Source organism: Dreissena polymorpha, chromosome 10 (assembly GCF_020536995.1).
Source record: "Dreissena polymorpha isolate Duluth1 chromosome 10, UMN_Dpol_1.0, whole genome shotgun sequence".
NCBI lineage: Eukaryota > Metazoa > Mollusca > Bivalvia > Myida > Dreissenidae > Dreissena > Dreissena polymorpha.
Genome location: NC_068364.1, coordinates 89,227,135 through 89,243,504, shown reverse-complemented (window position 1 = coordinate 89,243,504; position 16,370 = coordinate 89,227,135). Strand labels below are relative to the sequence as shown.

General features: G+C 34.8%; 4 protein-coding genes across 6 annotated transcripts in view; 3 read left to right on the top strand and 1 right to left on the bottom strand.

The window, feature by feature from the left end:
• LOC127847768 (lysosome-associated membrane glycoprotein 2-like) overlaps positions 1 to 7,738 on the top strand; it is a 47,216-nt gene extending 39,478 nt beyond the window's left edge. The window contains exons 1-3 of one of the 2 annotated variants that reach the window (XM_052379904.1): positions 2,360 to 2,763; positions 3,103 to 3,224; positions 7,030 to 7,733. In XM_052379904.1, the coding sequence (XP_052235864.1) occupies positions 2,697 to 2,763; positions 3,103 to 3,224; positions 7,030 to 7,335 (495 nt within the window). In that variant the 5' untranslated portion in view covers positions 2,360 to 2,696 and the 3' untranslated portion in view covers positions 7,336 to 7,733. Of the gene's footprint in view, positions 1 to 2,359; positions 2,764 to 3,102; positions 3,225 to 7,029 lie in introns of those variants that run through there. The other variant, XM_052379905.1, reaches the window with a different exon arrangement.
• Positions 1 to 8,073, top strand: part of LOC127847767 (uncharacterized) — a 178,162-nt gene extending 170,089 nt beyond the window's left edge. Inside the window, exon 5 of one of the 2 annotated variants that reach the window (XM_052379902.1) lies at positions 7,783 to 8,073. The gene's annotated coding sequence lies outside the window, so the exon portion shown is untranslated. The remainder of the gene's footprint in view (positions 1 to 7,782) is intronic. The other variant, XM_052379903.1, reaches the window with a different exon arrangement.
• Positions 1 to 16,370, top strand: part of LOC127849318 (kyphoscoliosis peptidase-like) — a 174,139-nt gene that overhangs the window by 152,831 nt on the left and 4,938 nt on the right. The window lies entirely within an intron of this gene.
• Positions 10,996 to 12,639, bottom strand: LOC127847771 (BTB/POZ domain-containing protein KCTD6-like). Its single transcript, XM_052379908.1, has 3 exons — positions 12,455 to 12,639; positions 12,060 to 12,160; positions 10,996 to 11,561 (listed from the first exon to the last, which is right to left on the bottom strand). Exons 1-3 carry the CDS (start codon positions 12,542 to 12,544, stop codon positions 11,288 to 11,290), a joined length of 465 nt encoding a protein of 154 aa, XP_052235868.1. The 5' UTR covers positions 12,545 to 12,639; the 3' UTR covers positions 10,996 to 11,287.

The following is a 16,370-nucleotide window of genomic DNA, read 5'->3' as shown; positions in this document are numbered from 1 at the left end:
ACAGACAAATGTGGGACGGAACTTCACGCACATGCATTAAACCCCGTTTTCACAGATCACGGCCCCAAAATAAAATAATGACAATGTAACTAACAAAGGAAGTGCTTGTGATGTGTGTGGATTAACAACTCATAAAAGCGAGACTTATAATACAAAACATGTTGGCAAGGCAAGACGTTTACATTTTTTCCATGGAGCAATCCCACGACTTTTTCACATTACGGAAGATGTGTTCATACCATTATAAAACAATATCATACAAGACCAATCCTGCATGTATAACAATATCATAGAAGACAAATCCTGCATGTATACTTTGTGAACGTTTAGCATAACATTGTCAATCGCTATAGTTCTCGGTCGTTTGATGTTGAACACTTTTTGATGAAACTAGAATTTTTATTTTAATAAAGCATTTATTCAGTTTAACAGTGTGCAACATTTGGCATGCTGATTAAAATTTAAGTAAGGATGCAACAGATTTTTTGTCTGTTTTCACGACTTTTGCATGTAATTTAAGATTGTTGTTCAAGCGAAACATTACAAATAGATTCCATAATCATACGCATTTGTAAAGTGGTGAGGTACAGTTGTTGACTAATAAACGGTAATAGTTTGCCAAACCAAAGAATTATTAATAAAACTATAAAACGATACTATAACAATTTCACGATAATATTCGCCTTTTAAACGTTTCTTGTACACGTAAGATTCATTAAAGTACACTTAGACACTTATCATTCTATGCATGTACATAGTATTTTAATAACTGAAAATCATTTTTATAACTCTTACGTATACAACAATTTTACCCGAGTACCGAAAATGCGCTTTAAGGCACCCGCAATACTCCGGGGTACTTTTAAGTATAGTTTCCGTATCCCGGATATTTTTAAGTATACTGTATAGTGCCGGGGTACTATTAAGTAGTATCTGAGTCGACAATAATACATAATGGTTGTCCCAATAGGCCGTTGTCGGCTCAGGTACATCTTTAATAAACCCCGAAAACTCTTACGTATACTATAATTTACCCCGGATACGGAAAATACGCGTATAAGCATAAGGCCATGTTATTGAACATGTAAAGAGTTTAGTGCGGACTTTTAACTAACAATCAAGGAGCATTCAGGTAAACAAACCAATAGAAACGCTCTTTGGGATTAATTACGGATATCATTCTTATTCGATAAAATGATTTGAAATGTATTCAGTCCAAGAATGTATATATTGCAATTAAAGAACACATGAAAGGAGACTTTGATGTATTTATAATAACGAGTTAAATCGCCTACATGTCTTAACTGCATTTGACCTTAAACTGAAAGCAATGAGCCAAAAAAGTAGTCCGCTTTGTACAGGAAGTAGCAATTTAAGGACTAGTGGGAATGAAAAGCACAAGTTTAACCAACACCCAGAGTTTCCTTATGTAAAATCCTTCCTTTAGCTGTTTGATAGAATGCTGTAATGATTTCTCGCGCAGATTCAATGCAAATTTTGTTTTCTTTTTACAGTTGGTTGAAACCGACGTCTTAAGGGGAAGAGGACAATTACAAACCGTAACCCTTACCCTAACCCTCTAACCACCCCCCCCCACCCCCCCACCCCCCCTGCGCATAACAATACCACCATGACCTCGCTCGTTGTCGTTGTCAGCTTCCCCGTCTTAAGAATTGCAGTTTCCAGAATTGGAATCACGTGACCTTTTTTCTTTGTAGGCTGCGAGTTATTTTCTCTTTTCCATTTGTGTATTAGTGATGATGTTACTGACATCCATGCTACTAGCATATTCCTATCTATACGCACATTTTTACATTACTGGTATCTTAAATGAACAATTAAAGTTAAATACATTAAAACATGTCTATATGTTGCATGAATATGTTGCTCCAGTGTGTTTAATTTGAGTGTTATCAATTATTTTATTATACAAATGTACAACAACTTACGATGATTATGAGTGTTTGTATATATTTTTATATTTCTACTGGATGTTTTTTACTCCTTGCTAGTAGTAATTTACGGATTGAGATGTCAGTTTCAAGATTCAATACCTTTTTGCCACAATGAGTATACTAGGGTCTAGGAAATATAAAGTCTATCAAATGATATATTATCTCTTAAGCTATTTATTTGTTAAAATATTGAAGAAATCCACCAGCATTGATGCATCATTTCAGCATAAACCATATAAACTATCAAATATAAGTTTGCAATGTGAAAATGCAATGTTTTTTTGAATGCAAAATTCTGTGAACAAGTAAATTTAAGCTCCGATGACCTAGAACGTAAAATTTATCAAGGTTAGAGGGGGAGATAACGTTTTAAATCAAAATAAGCGCTTTGTAACGGCCTTATGAGAGATAGGGAAGTCAAACACGCGAGGTCTGATAGCTCAAACTGCGATAAAACAATTTAAATTAAATTGGTTTAAATGGACATTATACATGTGTAGCACAGATGTACATGTAAAGGTATCTAGCAATCACAGATTGGGCCCATGTACACGATATGTTGTCATATGTGATTAGTGGACTATATGTGTGACTTGCCGTTGTACGCGTATGTTACTGTTCGATTGCCTGTGTAACGCTGCCGTCAAATATTCAACATGAGCTGAAGGCGACTTGTGAAAAACATCTTTTTTTTAAATTTACATGTGGGATTTCTATTAATCTGCATTTTTAGTTACAACAATGGACCTACGGAAATCCGTTTGGTGGACTTTAACCATAGTTCTCTGTGAACTTTCAGCCTTAAATTGTAAGTTTAAAAGTATTAGTATATTTTTCGCAATATAGTGCTGTTGTTTTCGCTATAATGAGACGAGGTTTGAAGTTACAAACGAAATGGAACAATGGTGTATACGTTTTATTGCAACGATGTAGTCATTGTTTGACCGACAGCAGACGCGTCTGCTCGCTAACATTATAAAACCTTTGTTAGAATGCATGTACATACTTGCGGTGATAATTTTGCCTAAATACATAGATTGCCTTAAGTATAATTATTGGAAACACATCAAACAATTCATAAGACCTAATTAATCATAAGAAATATCATTTAAAAATAATGTAAAAATGCACTTTCATGTACCAATAGGTGACAATGTAGTCCCACGGGCACCGCCCACAAACAACTACACGGTAACCGATGGCAACGTGACGTGTGTTGTCATGACGGCGGGTATACGCCTCGCCATTCCGTATGTCACAGATACTAAGGTAGGCACAGTGCGTTGATGAAATGTCGTAAATTAAAATACACATAGACAAAGTGACACCATACAGTATATATACGGAAATATCAGTTATATAAATTACAAGTCGTCTCTCTATTTTCAAAAAAAAAAAATAAGCACGAATTGCATACATTGTAGGGATATCAATATACGTGCTAAAGGATTTTGAAGAGTCGTTTGTTGTTTTAACAATTTTAATGTAAAATAATTTTTATTGGTCTGTTAATAAGATAAACCGCATGGGAACAAACCGTTTCTTTAGCAATTTGCATTTAGTGTTAGCACGGAGCGTACATTGACAGGAGTTGAAACGACTGTTTTACCCTTACTGTAGTAAATTCAATTGTATGCAAAAACTTATCATCCGATTTTATTGGTTTATGCGTTAGCTTGTTGCCTATTAATTCCTCTTTCCAAAAAATATAACGTTTAGTATATTTCCGTTTTTATTAATGGATTTATAGCGAGTTAAACACGAAAAATAAGCATTTTATGTTTTACACCCGCGCGTTTAACATTGTCGTAACTCTGTCACGTGACCAGTAGCTATATCTATTAACGTTCATCGAAGCGCCGAGGTTATACATTTTAATGTACCCACTAACGTCTTTTTTTCTAATTTTATTTCTCGGCCAATTTTGACAAATTATATATCATTAGAAAGCCTACGTTTCGTAGTTTTCAGATATATAAATATATATATTATGTTTTTCTTCTAATTTTGGCAGCTCGGCGAGTTATAACTTTAACTTTAGCAAATATCATACCGTTTCAGAATCTACTCAGTATATTTACGGAAAACATGGTCGTACTTTATACAGATTTGTAGCGTTTATATTTGAAGTTCAGTTTTTAAAACTACATCTTGCTTAGGAGAATAAAATTCTGTATACGATATAAAAAAAGGGTTTAAAAATAAAAGTAAATAAGGAATGAATTTGTACGAAAGTAGCGCGCGGTCATAATGCTCCGAACTGATGCTACGGTCTTGACGATTATGCTTTTGTTTAGTTACCGACCATTACATTTCCGTTGCCACGATTAATATATTTTTTATCGAATATATTGTTCACGAAACATATAAATAAATCTTACTATTAATGAAGTTTAATAAATTAACGATTTCAGCTCTTGTTATAACATGTTAAGGATGTTAATTTAATATGAGACAGCGTATTTTCTGAATCTGTTTATTTGTGATATAGGACTCCGGCCCCTGACACATATACATATATATTACAATTCATGCAAGACAATGGTGTGTGCACAAATGGTTGGCATAGTATTTAAACATATAGTCGAGTGGTTAACAATGCTTAACAACAGCATGCTAAAACATTATACAGTAATTACATGTAGTAGAGCAAAAAAGATTCAAATATTTCATCCGAAACACGCGCATGCCCGCACGCACACACATTCACACATGTATGTAATTATATTCATTTATATGCATACATACACATATACAAATGTTATTGAGTATATATACGATATATAACTGTATAAACCCTGCATATAACCTATAAAGATCTAGACGCCAGAGTATAGGATACTGACAAGTAGTAATAGCTGAAATTAGGTTGTATAGGTAGGTCTACAGTAAATTGACAGAAATTGTATACCGAGTAGTAAGCCTATCGAAACGAAATATAGGACTTTCTCGGTAAGAGACTACATTTTAAGCTTAAGAACACTTTTACATTTATTTGAAAATATAGCTTAGTCCTGTGGCAAACCTCTAAATTAGGTTATATTAAAGATCAAGAAAATTTTCGCGTTTCAAGTGCTTTAACAATGTTATAAGCAGTTTGTTTAATTGTCTGTTCATTTTGCTTGACAGCATTATAAACAATTTATGTATATTTGGGTTTATGAACAATTTACGGTGTTTATATGTTTTTCGCATATCCTGCAATACAGGGCACTTGAATAGGAAATGTAATTCGTTTTCTATTTCACCAGTATTGCAAATTGAACGAAGTCGCTGTTCTCTTGTTAAACCGCGATATCTGCCTGTTTCGATTTCTATCGGAAGGGTTCCGGAACGAAGTTGGGCAAAACTGCGCCTTAATTTGCGCGCACATATGATGTCTAAGTATGATTCGGGAGATGTATTAACTAAACTCCACCACTGTTAGTATTGGGACTTAGCCCTTTCTCTAAATTCATTTATAAATTTTTGTGGGTTTGGGATATGCTGGTTCATCCAAATGTGATGAAATCCATTTGTGCTAAGAAAGTTCTTAATTGTATTAGCCCAATTAAAATAGAGATTTAAGTTTGTGTTCAATTGGAAATTATAGCATTTTTTGACGTTTCTGGTGTCGGGCATGCTTATTATTTTCAGCCAGTATTTTAGGCATAGAATTTGTGAAGTTATTACAATAGGGTCGACACCACAATCTCCGAGGCTCGTGAAATTGGATGTTTTTTTCACCAACACAAAGGTACCTTTTGCAGGCATGTCGGTGGACCGATTCGATACATTGAATTTCTTTAAAAACCCTAATTTCACTTCCATGTAATAAAACAGGTGGACCCTCTTGATATGTTTCGGCTTTGCACACTTCAAATAAAATGGGTGTCAAAACATTCATCGTTTGTTGTTTATTATCAGAAAGGTAATTATGTTTAATTATATGAAAGGTTATATACCTTTAATTATCAATTAATTGAAATTATTTAAAGATTCTTGAAAAACCCCGGCCGAAAAATATCAAGAGGGTCCACTATATACGCTGTCTCGTCATAAAATTAACACCCTTTCTGTGTTATAAACAAGAGCTGAAATCGTTAATTTTTTAAGCTTCATTAATAATTAGCTTTATTGATATGTTTCGTGAACAAAATATTTCAATTTATTTCATAAAACATATAATAATCATGGCAATGGAAATTAAATGGCCGGTATCTAAACAAAAGCATAATCGCCAAGACCGTAGCATCAGTTCTCTGCGTTAGGACCGCGCGATACTTTCGTACAAATTCATTCCTTACTTACTTTCATTTTTAAAACCATTTTTTTCTATCATATACAGAATAATATTCTCCTAAGCAAGATAGTATTTTTAAAACTGAACTCCAAATATAAACGCTACAAATCGGTATAAAATACGAACATGTCAACCGTAAATCTAGATTCTAAAACGGTGTGATATTTGCAAAAGTTAAAGTTATAACTCGCCGGGCTGCCCAAATCAGAAGAAAAACATTATATTTATATATCTGAAAAGTACGAGACGTAGGCTTTCTAATGATATATAATTTGTCAAAATCGGCCGAGAAATGAAAGTATAATTTTAAAAAAGACGTTAGTGGGTACATTTAAATGTATAACATCGGCGCTTCGATGTACGCTAATCGATAGCTACCTGTCACGTGAATAAGTTACGCCAAGATATTTGCCGATAAGGTCCCGTTTCATATCCATCTCATCTAGAGTCTCATCTAGAGCTCGTGGTGTAAGGCCTCTTTGATGATCAAAACAGCACGTATACGTATACGTTAAACCCCAATTACTACTTATACTTGTTTCTACATTAAAAGCAAGAAAAATATGAAGTTATAACTGAACACAGTTCAAATGCAAGTTGTAATGTGACAACATAGAGTTGTCCATAAGCAATGTATACCCCGGTAATCGTCATTAAGCAATATGCAATTGCCATTTTATAATAGCAGCATGCATGTACTGGCGGATCAACCCTTCAATACAAAACAATTTCTACTACTATGTGTAACATCAAATACTAGTAATTATTTTAATGACAATATCTTTCTTTCAGAATGAAACAGTCAACATAACAATTCCACAGAACGGCACAACCTATAGTGGAATGTGTTCCAAACCCGACGGCACGAACCAACTGAACATAAACTTTCTAGACAACTGGAACTTGACATTCATCTTCGCTAACTCATCTACATTAAATAATTCATACGAATGGCAGCTTGTAATTTTGAATTATATTATTGACAAATCCTATTTCCCGAACGCTACCAATTTAGGAAAGCACAATTTGACGTTAACTTTCCCGAACGGAACGAATGCTGCGCAATTCAACGGTTCCTACCGCTGCGACCGCACATGAGACATCCCGTTGTCGATGGGCGTAACCATGACGATGATGAATTTGAGTTACAGAGCATTTGGATAAGACAGTCACACGGACATTTCCTCAGAAAGTGAGTTGTTGGCTCATGTGAGTTAAAGTTTGAATGCCTATGATGGAGCTTGCGTACTTGCTGAAGATTGTATAACATATGATGATGATTATGATGGATATGATGGTAGTGGTTGTGTTTGTGGTATAAATAGTGATTGTGGTGGTGGTGATGACTATGATAATGACGAAGCAGAAGCAAAATCAGATGATGATTGTGGTCGTGATTACGACAGTGATAATGATGATTATGAAGATAATTAAGTATATGATGATGATGATGATGATGATGATGATGATGATGATGATGATGATGATGATGATGATGATGATGAGGATTGCTCTCGGGTCGTGTATTGTACTCACCGTGGTAGTATACGTGATAGCGAGCAGGGCCCGGGGGCACAAGAACCTGAAATAAGCTAGTGCAAGACTTCATGGACTGGACTAAAAAGAGATTTCCATGACAGTTCCAATATTTATCATAGTTTTAAGTGTTCATACGTTTTTGTACATGAACTGTTCAGTAAATTATATTTACTGCGAAGATCTATTAATAACTATTTGAAAGATCTCTGTAAACGTCATTATTTGGTGCGTTTTTATGATCGACGACCATGACATATCACATGTTCATTCTGTATGATAAAGATACAAATACATGTATTCATATTGTGTTTCAAATATATTCAATTTGGTCTCATGCGAATGTGCATATCTTACTTAAAGCCTCAATAAAGGTGAAGATATGCAATTATTTACAGATTTTTAAATATTTTATTCATATTTCATTTATAAAGGTTATCAAAAAACAATATATATATGCTATTGGACATAATAATAAAAAAATATGAGTAATACAACTCAAAATAAAGTGTCCTCCAAGTCAATTGTGTTTACAAACAATCAGTTTATTTACATCACTGTTTACTCGCGAAAGAGAAAGTGAAAGTGACTCAGGTCACCAAAAATATAACGATGAATTTTAAAGTTTTCCGGTATCACTCACAAAGTAGGTCTCTTCTAAATGGTTAAAACGTTTGTAGTGATCTAATAAGTTACTTTCTGCTGGTAAAAAGTTGTTAAAAAAGAATTAAAATTGAATTTTCTTTCGGCTATTTTTAGCATATGTCAACGCTCTGAGGCTACACATCACGTTAGTTGCAAAAATGTAAACATTTCTCCCAATTATGAAACGGGCTTATCTTCCATAATTCTTGGCAACGTTGTACCTAAGCTTTGTTATTAGAAGTTTTTATGCAAGAGTAACTGAAATCCGGTAAAAATTAGACCAATTGATATGCATAATAATTGGATTTGTGACCTTTATAGAGCCTTTAAAACATATATATAACCTAATCTGAAGTAAGTTATAAAAGACTTCATATGTGTTAAGATGGACCGTACTTCAATACCTTTTGCATAACTATAAGAACGATACGTGTAAAAACCGGACCTTCGGATTGGTTGATTAGGCATTGTCGTATGAGTATCAGGAGTAACGACTGACTTAAGTAGTTTAAAAAGGTATATAAGCCTCGCTCTGTGAACATGGGCCGTGCTATGTGAAAAGGGGGTTTAATGCATGTACGTTAAGTGTCATCCCAGATCAGCCTGGGCAGTCTACACAGGTAAATCAGGCACGACACATGCTCTGGATTTTCGCTTAGAAGTTACTTTCTTTAAACAAACAATCATAGAAGCTGAAAATGTCGTCCCTGATTAGCCTGTGCGAACTGCACAGGCTAATCTGGGACAACACTTTACGCACATGCATTTAATCCTTGTTCCCAGTGCACGGCCCTTATATTTATAACTAGTTTGTACAAAAATCAAGTTACTTAAGATGGTAATGCTTCACAATTATTGTACGAAATAAACAATTATGTCATACGATTCTAAATACATCAAAGTCGGGTTCAGTAATGATTTAGAGAGAAGCTGTTTCCAAAAATTGATATAAATAGCTAAATTCGAAAAGAGAAGGAACCCGAGGGGTTTCAACAAGTAATGTTTATTACATTCAAAATATGACAGAGTATAAGTATATCGAAGAAAAATACATCACCAATGAACTTGAATACCTGCATATTATTGTGAAAAAAGTACAATGATTACAAAGAGATAAGTTATCAAATTTGCACACTGATCAATCAATAACATTGATTTATAAATGCACAAAACATACAAACATTTTACGTTTGTTTAATCGTATACCAAATCGTGACGTCGATGCTGAATCAGGATGTCACCAGTTTAACGTTGTTCAAACTCGAAATAAAATTGCCAGAACAACCATATTCTTACCAATATATATCACATTGTGCGCGATAAAAACAACCCGTCAGTCAATAAAACTAAATACAAAACAGCCCCCGTATTCACGAGCTCATTAGTCACGACTTATGAAAATCTCTTAAATTAATAAAATTCCGAATGGTTTATGCTAGTATGTGTATTGACGTATGTTGACATTAAAACGTAAAAAAGCAAGTAAATTTTACTTTTTTTCGCCTTTTGTAAGCAGAGAAAAACTTATTTGTTAGTTGGATGTGAAGTTTTTATAAACTGCAACTAATAGTTAAGATTCCCCTACTTCTTCGTGAATACCGACCCTTGTAGTGACCTGAAATAAACAGGCATTGCAAACCCTGACACGAGTTTTTTTCTTTATTGATCATGCATGAGCAATAAGATATGAGCTCTGCTCTGTGAAAAGGGGGTTTAATGCATGTGCGTACAGTAGCGTCCCAAATTAGCCTTTGCAGTCCGCACAGGCTAATCAGGGACGACACTTTACGCCTACGCTTAATTTTCGCGAAGAAGAGACTTTCTTAAAACGAAAAATATCATAAAAGCGGAATGTGTCGTCCCTGATTAGCCTGTGCAGACTGCAAAGGCTAATCTGGGACGGCACTGTACGCACATGCATTAAACCCCCTTTTCACAGAGCACGGCACATATGTATGTGTGCAAGAAGTTTAATTAATTGCAAGCCAATTAAAGCGTCTGCATAACGCAACAGGGACATTTTCCAGCTGTTGCATTTGTGTGAGTCACTTTCGTGTACATAAATTGCCTGCCGTCTGCTGTAGTCTTATAGGTATCTATAATCCTTACAGATCAAACACTCATACGCATGGGTTGCATTTTCCATTGATCAGTGATCACAATGTACATGAATGTACGTCGAACAAGAAAATCTGTTGCAATACCGAAGGCGTTACTTTGTTATGTACATCGATTGCCCTTTTTACAATTTTACACACTCTTCCTTTTACACGAAGAAAAGTGCAAGCAAGCTGACGATGACCATGTACATATTGCTTCCATACATATGTATGATTCTTTGTTTTGTTGTAGTTTTTTATTCCGGTTGTTTACCCTGACCGATTGAGACAAAACAAACATGAATACTAATAGCAGTTTGCAAAACGTTCACACGTGAACATCAAAACTCTATATTATAAAATCCTTTGTTGATTCACATGGCGAGATAACAATATCTGCCCTTTTTATATATCCACCAGATTGCACCTATTATTGAAGTAATTAAATTTCAATGCTGGAAGACTTCACCAAGCAACGTTTCAAATCAACAGAAATCCGATTACGCCAGTACTCCAAATAGAGCATGAAAAATTCTTCATCGAGGAATCAGTGAGAAAAAACATACAGCAGTACTATCGCCTGTGTGGTAGTTACTTGGTTTCGAGTAATCATTACATTTGACTGAGCGGTCTTCGCACATAAACACAACTTCCTTCAGCTAAAAAGCGCTTCAATAGTGTGGTTACTTTGTATCGAGTGACCATTATGTTGGTATTATCAATAGGATTTTGTTCACACATAAACACGTTCCCCCAAAAGGGAGACCTCTTTAATCGTAAAACCAATCCGAATCTTCGTCAGAAATATACAAGTCGCCGTCGCGCTCGTGTACGCGATGTAACTCGTTTACGCTCTGACTGGTTTTCTTTCGGTTCGGGTTCGGTCGGCGTCGACGTTTCCGCTTAAATGACACAAGTATGACCTCGATTTCTTGCACGAGCGCCGGAAGTCCGTAATAGTCGGCCTCGACCTTGAGAAGGTCGAATTCCCGGAAACCGTATGGCACCGAGAGTCGGTCGCTGCGCAGGTAGTTCAGAATGTGCCTGAAATTACATGCGTTTTTTTTTATATAACATTAACGAGGTGAGTGCGTGGGTGTGTGTTTTGGGGGTGGGAGGTTATATGTAGCGGGAACGGAAAATCAGATAACAAAGAGCAGGACGGCATTTATATTTTTTGTAGGAAGTAAACGAGTTTTTGTATGGTCATTTGTGAAAAGAAAAGAAATCAAGCAAAGATCACACTCGTAGTATACAATTATGTGTTCAACAATGAAAATCCGTGTTTCGATCAATCATGTTTTCATATTAAGTGTAATTTGTATAACAGTTATGTCAAATTAAACATGTCGTGCATTTTGGCAAACAATAATAATAAATTATTTAACAAAATTAACATGTCCTTAATGCTGCCAAAACGTGCATTTACAGTATTGACTATCATGTATTTACGGTGAGAATTGCTCCACCACCCATAGTTATAAATTATATGAATCCTCTGATCATCCCACCCGATCATCCAACTCTCCTAAGCCACCAGACCTGAATATGGGCCCATCGCGGTCAATAAAGTAACTTCCTCGTTCATCCCTCGGACAGGGGGCATCGCCTGTGAATATCCGCCAGATGTAGCTTCCGTGAACCTGATAGGAGGTGATTAAGACTATTATTGTGTATATGCCCGTATATGTTCCCAAGCGTTTATTTTCAAACATAAATTTTGGATTTCATACATTCACGGTTGTAATTAAAACAAAGCGAAGGCGACTTTGTAATGAGTTAAACTAAATGTGTATGTTAATTTCTCGTAATACTTTCCCCAGGTTTTCCTTTAACACCACATCGCATTTCAAAAGTAAACTATAAAAAATTATACCAAATTTAGACCTTTGATATTGGGCGCGTGTCACTTAAAACGCAAGAAACAAATGTCTAACCTTGGTCAAGGTTTCCTTGGTCGAGCTATAAAAGGTCCCTCCAACATTCAGCTTGACAACTTTTTCCGTGCTGAGGTGATACCTAGACATTTCCACAAACAACGGTGATACAAACCACGGTGGTACATATATCTCACACCAATACGATCAGTTGTCGGTGTCTATTTCTCCGGACTACACACGCCGGGCGATAAAACCAAATAAGTTAGGATTATTAATGTCAATGCAGCTGTCCCATGGATATGTAATAGTGTTCTTAATGAACTAAAGGCCAAACGAATGTTGTACAAAAGTTGTGTGTTTTGTTTTAGTATATCCAGCCAAACTTAATACAACCGGTCATTTTTTTTGTAGTTATTTTTCCAACCAAATTTAGTACATCAGTGGTTTGATTTGTAGTTGTATATGCTAAATATTGTTAGTATGCACTTTTTATTGTGCGCAACTAAATAAACTTAGTGCTCAATAGGTTGTTAAAAGAGTAAGTGTGTTTAATGAATAATTGACATGTTTTGCCAGAAAAATGAACAAGTTATATATTTTATTTAAATTTTCCGACTTTATATACAATTATTCATGTGCGATATATGAACTGTTTGTCAATATAGCACGAATTTACCGAAGTATCCGTTCACAAAGGTTGTGGGAAAACCAACGTTAACGAGTGTATCAAACGCGTCTGTCGTACAAAGTGACATTCTGGTAAAAATCCTCAGTAGGTTGAATTCAAAACAGCGTATATTATTGTTCAAGGGTATTTTAGCTATTTATTTGTTGATTATTTATAACACTTCAATAAGAAAAAAAAATTGGATAACGAGTGAATTAACAATCCGATCATAAACCGAAATCATCAAGTTTGATTGTGTGTTTTCTTTTTTATTTCCATCTTTGTTTTTGCTATAAACGTTAACGATTTCAAGTGGCTTGTTAATTAACAAATATTCTACACTATTCATATCTATCCGAAAATAAGTACGATACAATATTGAAGAACACCATGACAATCGATTTTTAAAATGTTTGGCCTTTCTGACAGCTGGTAACAGCCGTCGATAGCGTTAATAATGTGCATCACAATATACAGCCTTGGTTTAATCACCCCTCTCTACCCTCGGAAATCGGTAACCTACTTCAGAACTACATCAGGTTATGTTGCTGCTCCTCCTCCTACAACTACTGCTGCTGAAGCTGCTTCGAGTACTTTTTCTTTTAATACTGTGCTTCATGAACAACTACATCCACTGCAAGATACCCTCTAAAACTAGTACTATTAACACTTGGCCTATTCTTGTTTACAAAGTGTGTTATTTCTACGATGTAGTTCTTCTTTAAGATTAAATGTTGGATTAAATCTTATGAAAAGATATGGAGTATTGTGTAACGCTGTGCAATTGTATTGTCGTTGTGCCTTAAGCACACGATTAACACACTGGTATTGTATTCGAATAATGGACGAAGGTTATTTTAATGGACACTCGTCGTCAAGGATAAAGTTTAAAGAGTAGATTGTATTTGCAAATGACAGAGCCCAGTGACAGTAACTCTACAATTAAGAACTACTAGTATGTTATAGCAATCTAACGTTTGCCGATTAAGTTTCAATTAGTATTTCAAGTAAAATCCAATTTATGGAAACGTTTGTATAAAAAAAAAATAGTCTAACAACAAAATAAAACAATCGTTGTTTTTGTAGTCAAAATTCGGTTATATATTACATTATACCACCGATAATGTTTCGTTATATAAAGACATACTTATAATGTACCTCTGCTTAGTGTTACTGTAAATGTTGCGTTACTAAAGGTTACTGATAAGATAGCGCTACCTATAGTAACTGATTTAAGGCTTCTAATAGTTATAGATGCTTAAGCGTTATTAAGGGTTACTAATAATGTAGCTCTATTTAACTGATACTGTAGATCTATTTATAATAACGTATAAAATAAAGTATAAAATTGCTCTGCTTAGGCGAACTGATAATGGGGCTGCACTTTGAGTAACTTAAAATGTAGCGCTACTTATTGTTACTGATAATGTAGCGCAATTTAGAGTTACTCATAGTAACGTGCTACTTAAAGTTATTAAATACGCTACGCTTCATAAGGGTACCGAAAATGTAACTCTACTGCAGGTTAAAGTTATAGTCATTTCTACTATTATTAACAAGCTCTTCTAACAGTTATTAATAATGTAGCATTACTGAAAGTTGCGGATAATGCATCACGTCTTCGAGTTACAAATAGTTCTCTCCGGCTATGGTTAATAAAGCGCTACTTTAAGTTACTGATCGTTTTACGCTTTTTGGAGTAACTGATTACGTTGCGCTTCTTTGAAATACTGATTATGGTGCACTTCTTTAAGTTACTGATTAGTTTACGCTACTTAGATTTACTGACTATGTTTCACTACTTTGAACTACTGCTTATGCTGCGGAAAGTATATTTCCTGATACTGTTGGGCTTGTTTGATAAATCAGTGATGTCCGCCGTGGCGTCGTTGATATGGTGTCCGCCTCGCGACCAGGTGGTCATGGGTTCGATCCCAACTGTGGGAGCGTTCTTAAGATATCCCCCAATAGACACCAAGTACTGGTTCTAGGCCCAGGAAATGGAATCAATAGTGTTTCAAATAAGCCTAAGGTTTTCGATGCAACCGAGCTAATATACATAGGTTTAAAACTAAAATAATCGGTGATGTTGAGCTTCCCAATGTTACGTATTATGCTGCACTTCTCAGAGTACTGATAATGATGCAATACTTCGTGTTAATGATAACGTTGTTTTACATAGAGTTATTGACTATTAAACTCAATGCCATTTTATCATAATTACATTATGGCCTTGGCTGCATAGTAAAACGAATACGAATGTTCAAGCAAGGTCAACATTTTATTCCAAAGGGAGAAAACTAACAACCTCGTTATACATACAATCACAGGTTACTGAGTACATAACGTGATATAGAACCGCCATATATCGACAATGTACAATAACTTAAATGTATTTTTGTCATATTGACTAAATGTTAAGAACAACATTATTTTAAGACAGGAATTTATGTCTCTACCATGAAATATGCGGACAAAGTATTCTCTTACCGTAAAACTAAAAGTGTTTGTAACGTTTCACAGTCAATAGATTTTGAAAGGCGATTGTTTAAGAAAAGATTATACGCACTGTTGAGTGTATTGATTATGACTGCAATACATAGGCCATTAATCAGTAATCGGACGAATTAAACAACTGTGTTCTTGTTGTTCGAAACTTTATGAAAGAGTACAACAAAAGAAAAAGAAAAAAATCTCTTAAAGGAAAAGGATATAAAATAAATGAAAATTATGTACTCGTAAGTGCTGAACTTTAATAATATACGATACAAAATATATTATTTTTAATAAAACAATGTATTATGTTGACTGTCGGCTTGTTTTAAAGGCCATACGAGTAGGTTCACTTGACTTTTACATGAATAATGCAACTAGGTATACTGAACAGTTTATTTCATATATAGTTACATGTCAAGCTAACGGAAATTGACGATGTAGAACGTTTCTTTTATTTGTACGCATGCATTAATTTAAATAATTATACATCTGCACTTAATGGCGATTTTAATAAAATGGCTTTATAAGAAGATTCCAAGGATCTTCTTAAACTTGGTGCAAATAGACCAAGAGCCAGAACCATTGTATATACCCATTAACCTGTGGTATCGTCCACAGCAACGGTATTATATAAACGAACGTAATATATTATAATGTCGTATTTATGCTAAATATGGTAAGATCATTGTTAAAACATTCTAACGATATGCATAGACATGATTTAAAAAAAGCTGAACTGGAATACGGGTTAGTAGGAATAAACTTTGGAAGACCACTATAGTGTTAAGGGAGAAAGTTTATAACTTCTAT

Excerpts from the sequence above, each read along its gene's own strand:
- LOC127847771 (XM_052379908.1), bottom strand. The coding sequence starts at position 12,544 with ATGTCTAGGTATCACCTCAGCACGGAAAAAGTTGTCAAGCTGAATGTT. Across the intron at positions 12,161-12,454 it reads CCAAGGAAACCTTGACCAAG|GTTCACGGAAGCTACATCTG; the intron begins GTTAGACATTTG and ends ACCTCCTATCAG. Across the intron at positions 11,562-12,059 it reads CGCGATGGGCCCATATTCAG|GCACATTCTGAACTACCTGC; the intron begins GTCTGGTGGCTT and ends ATGTAATTTCAG.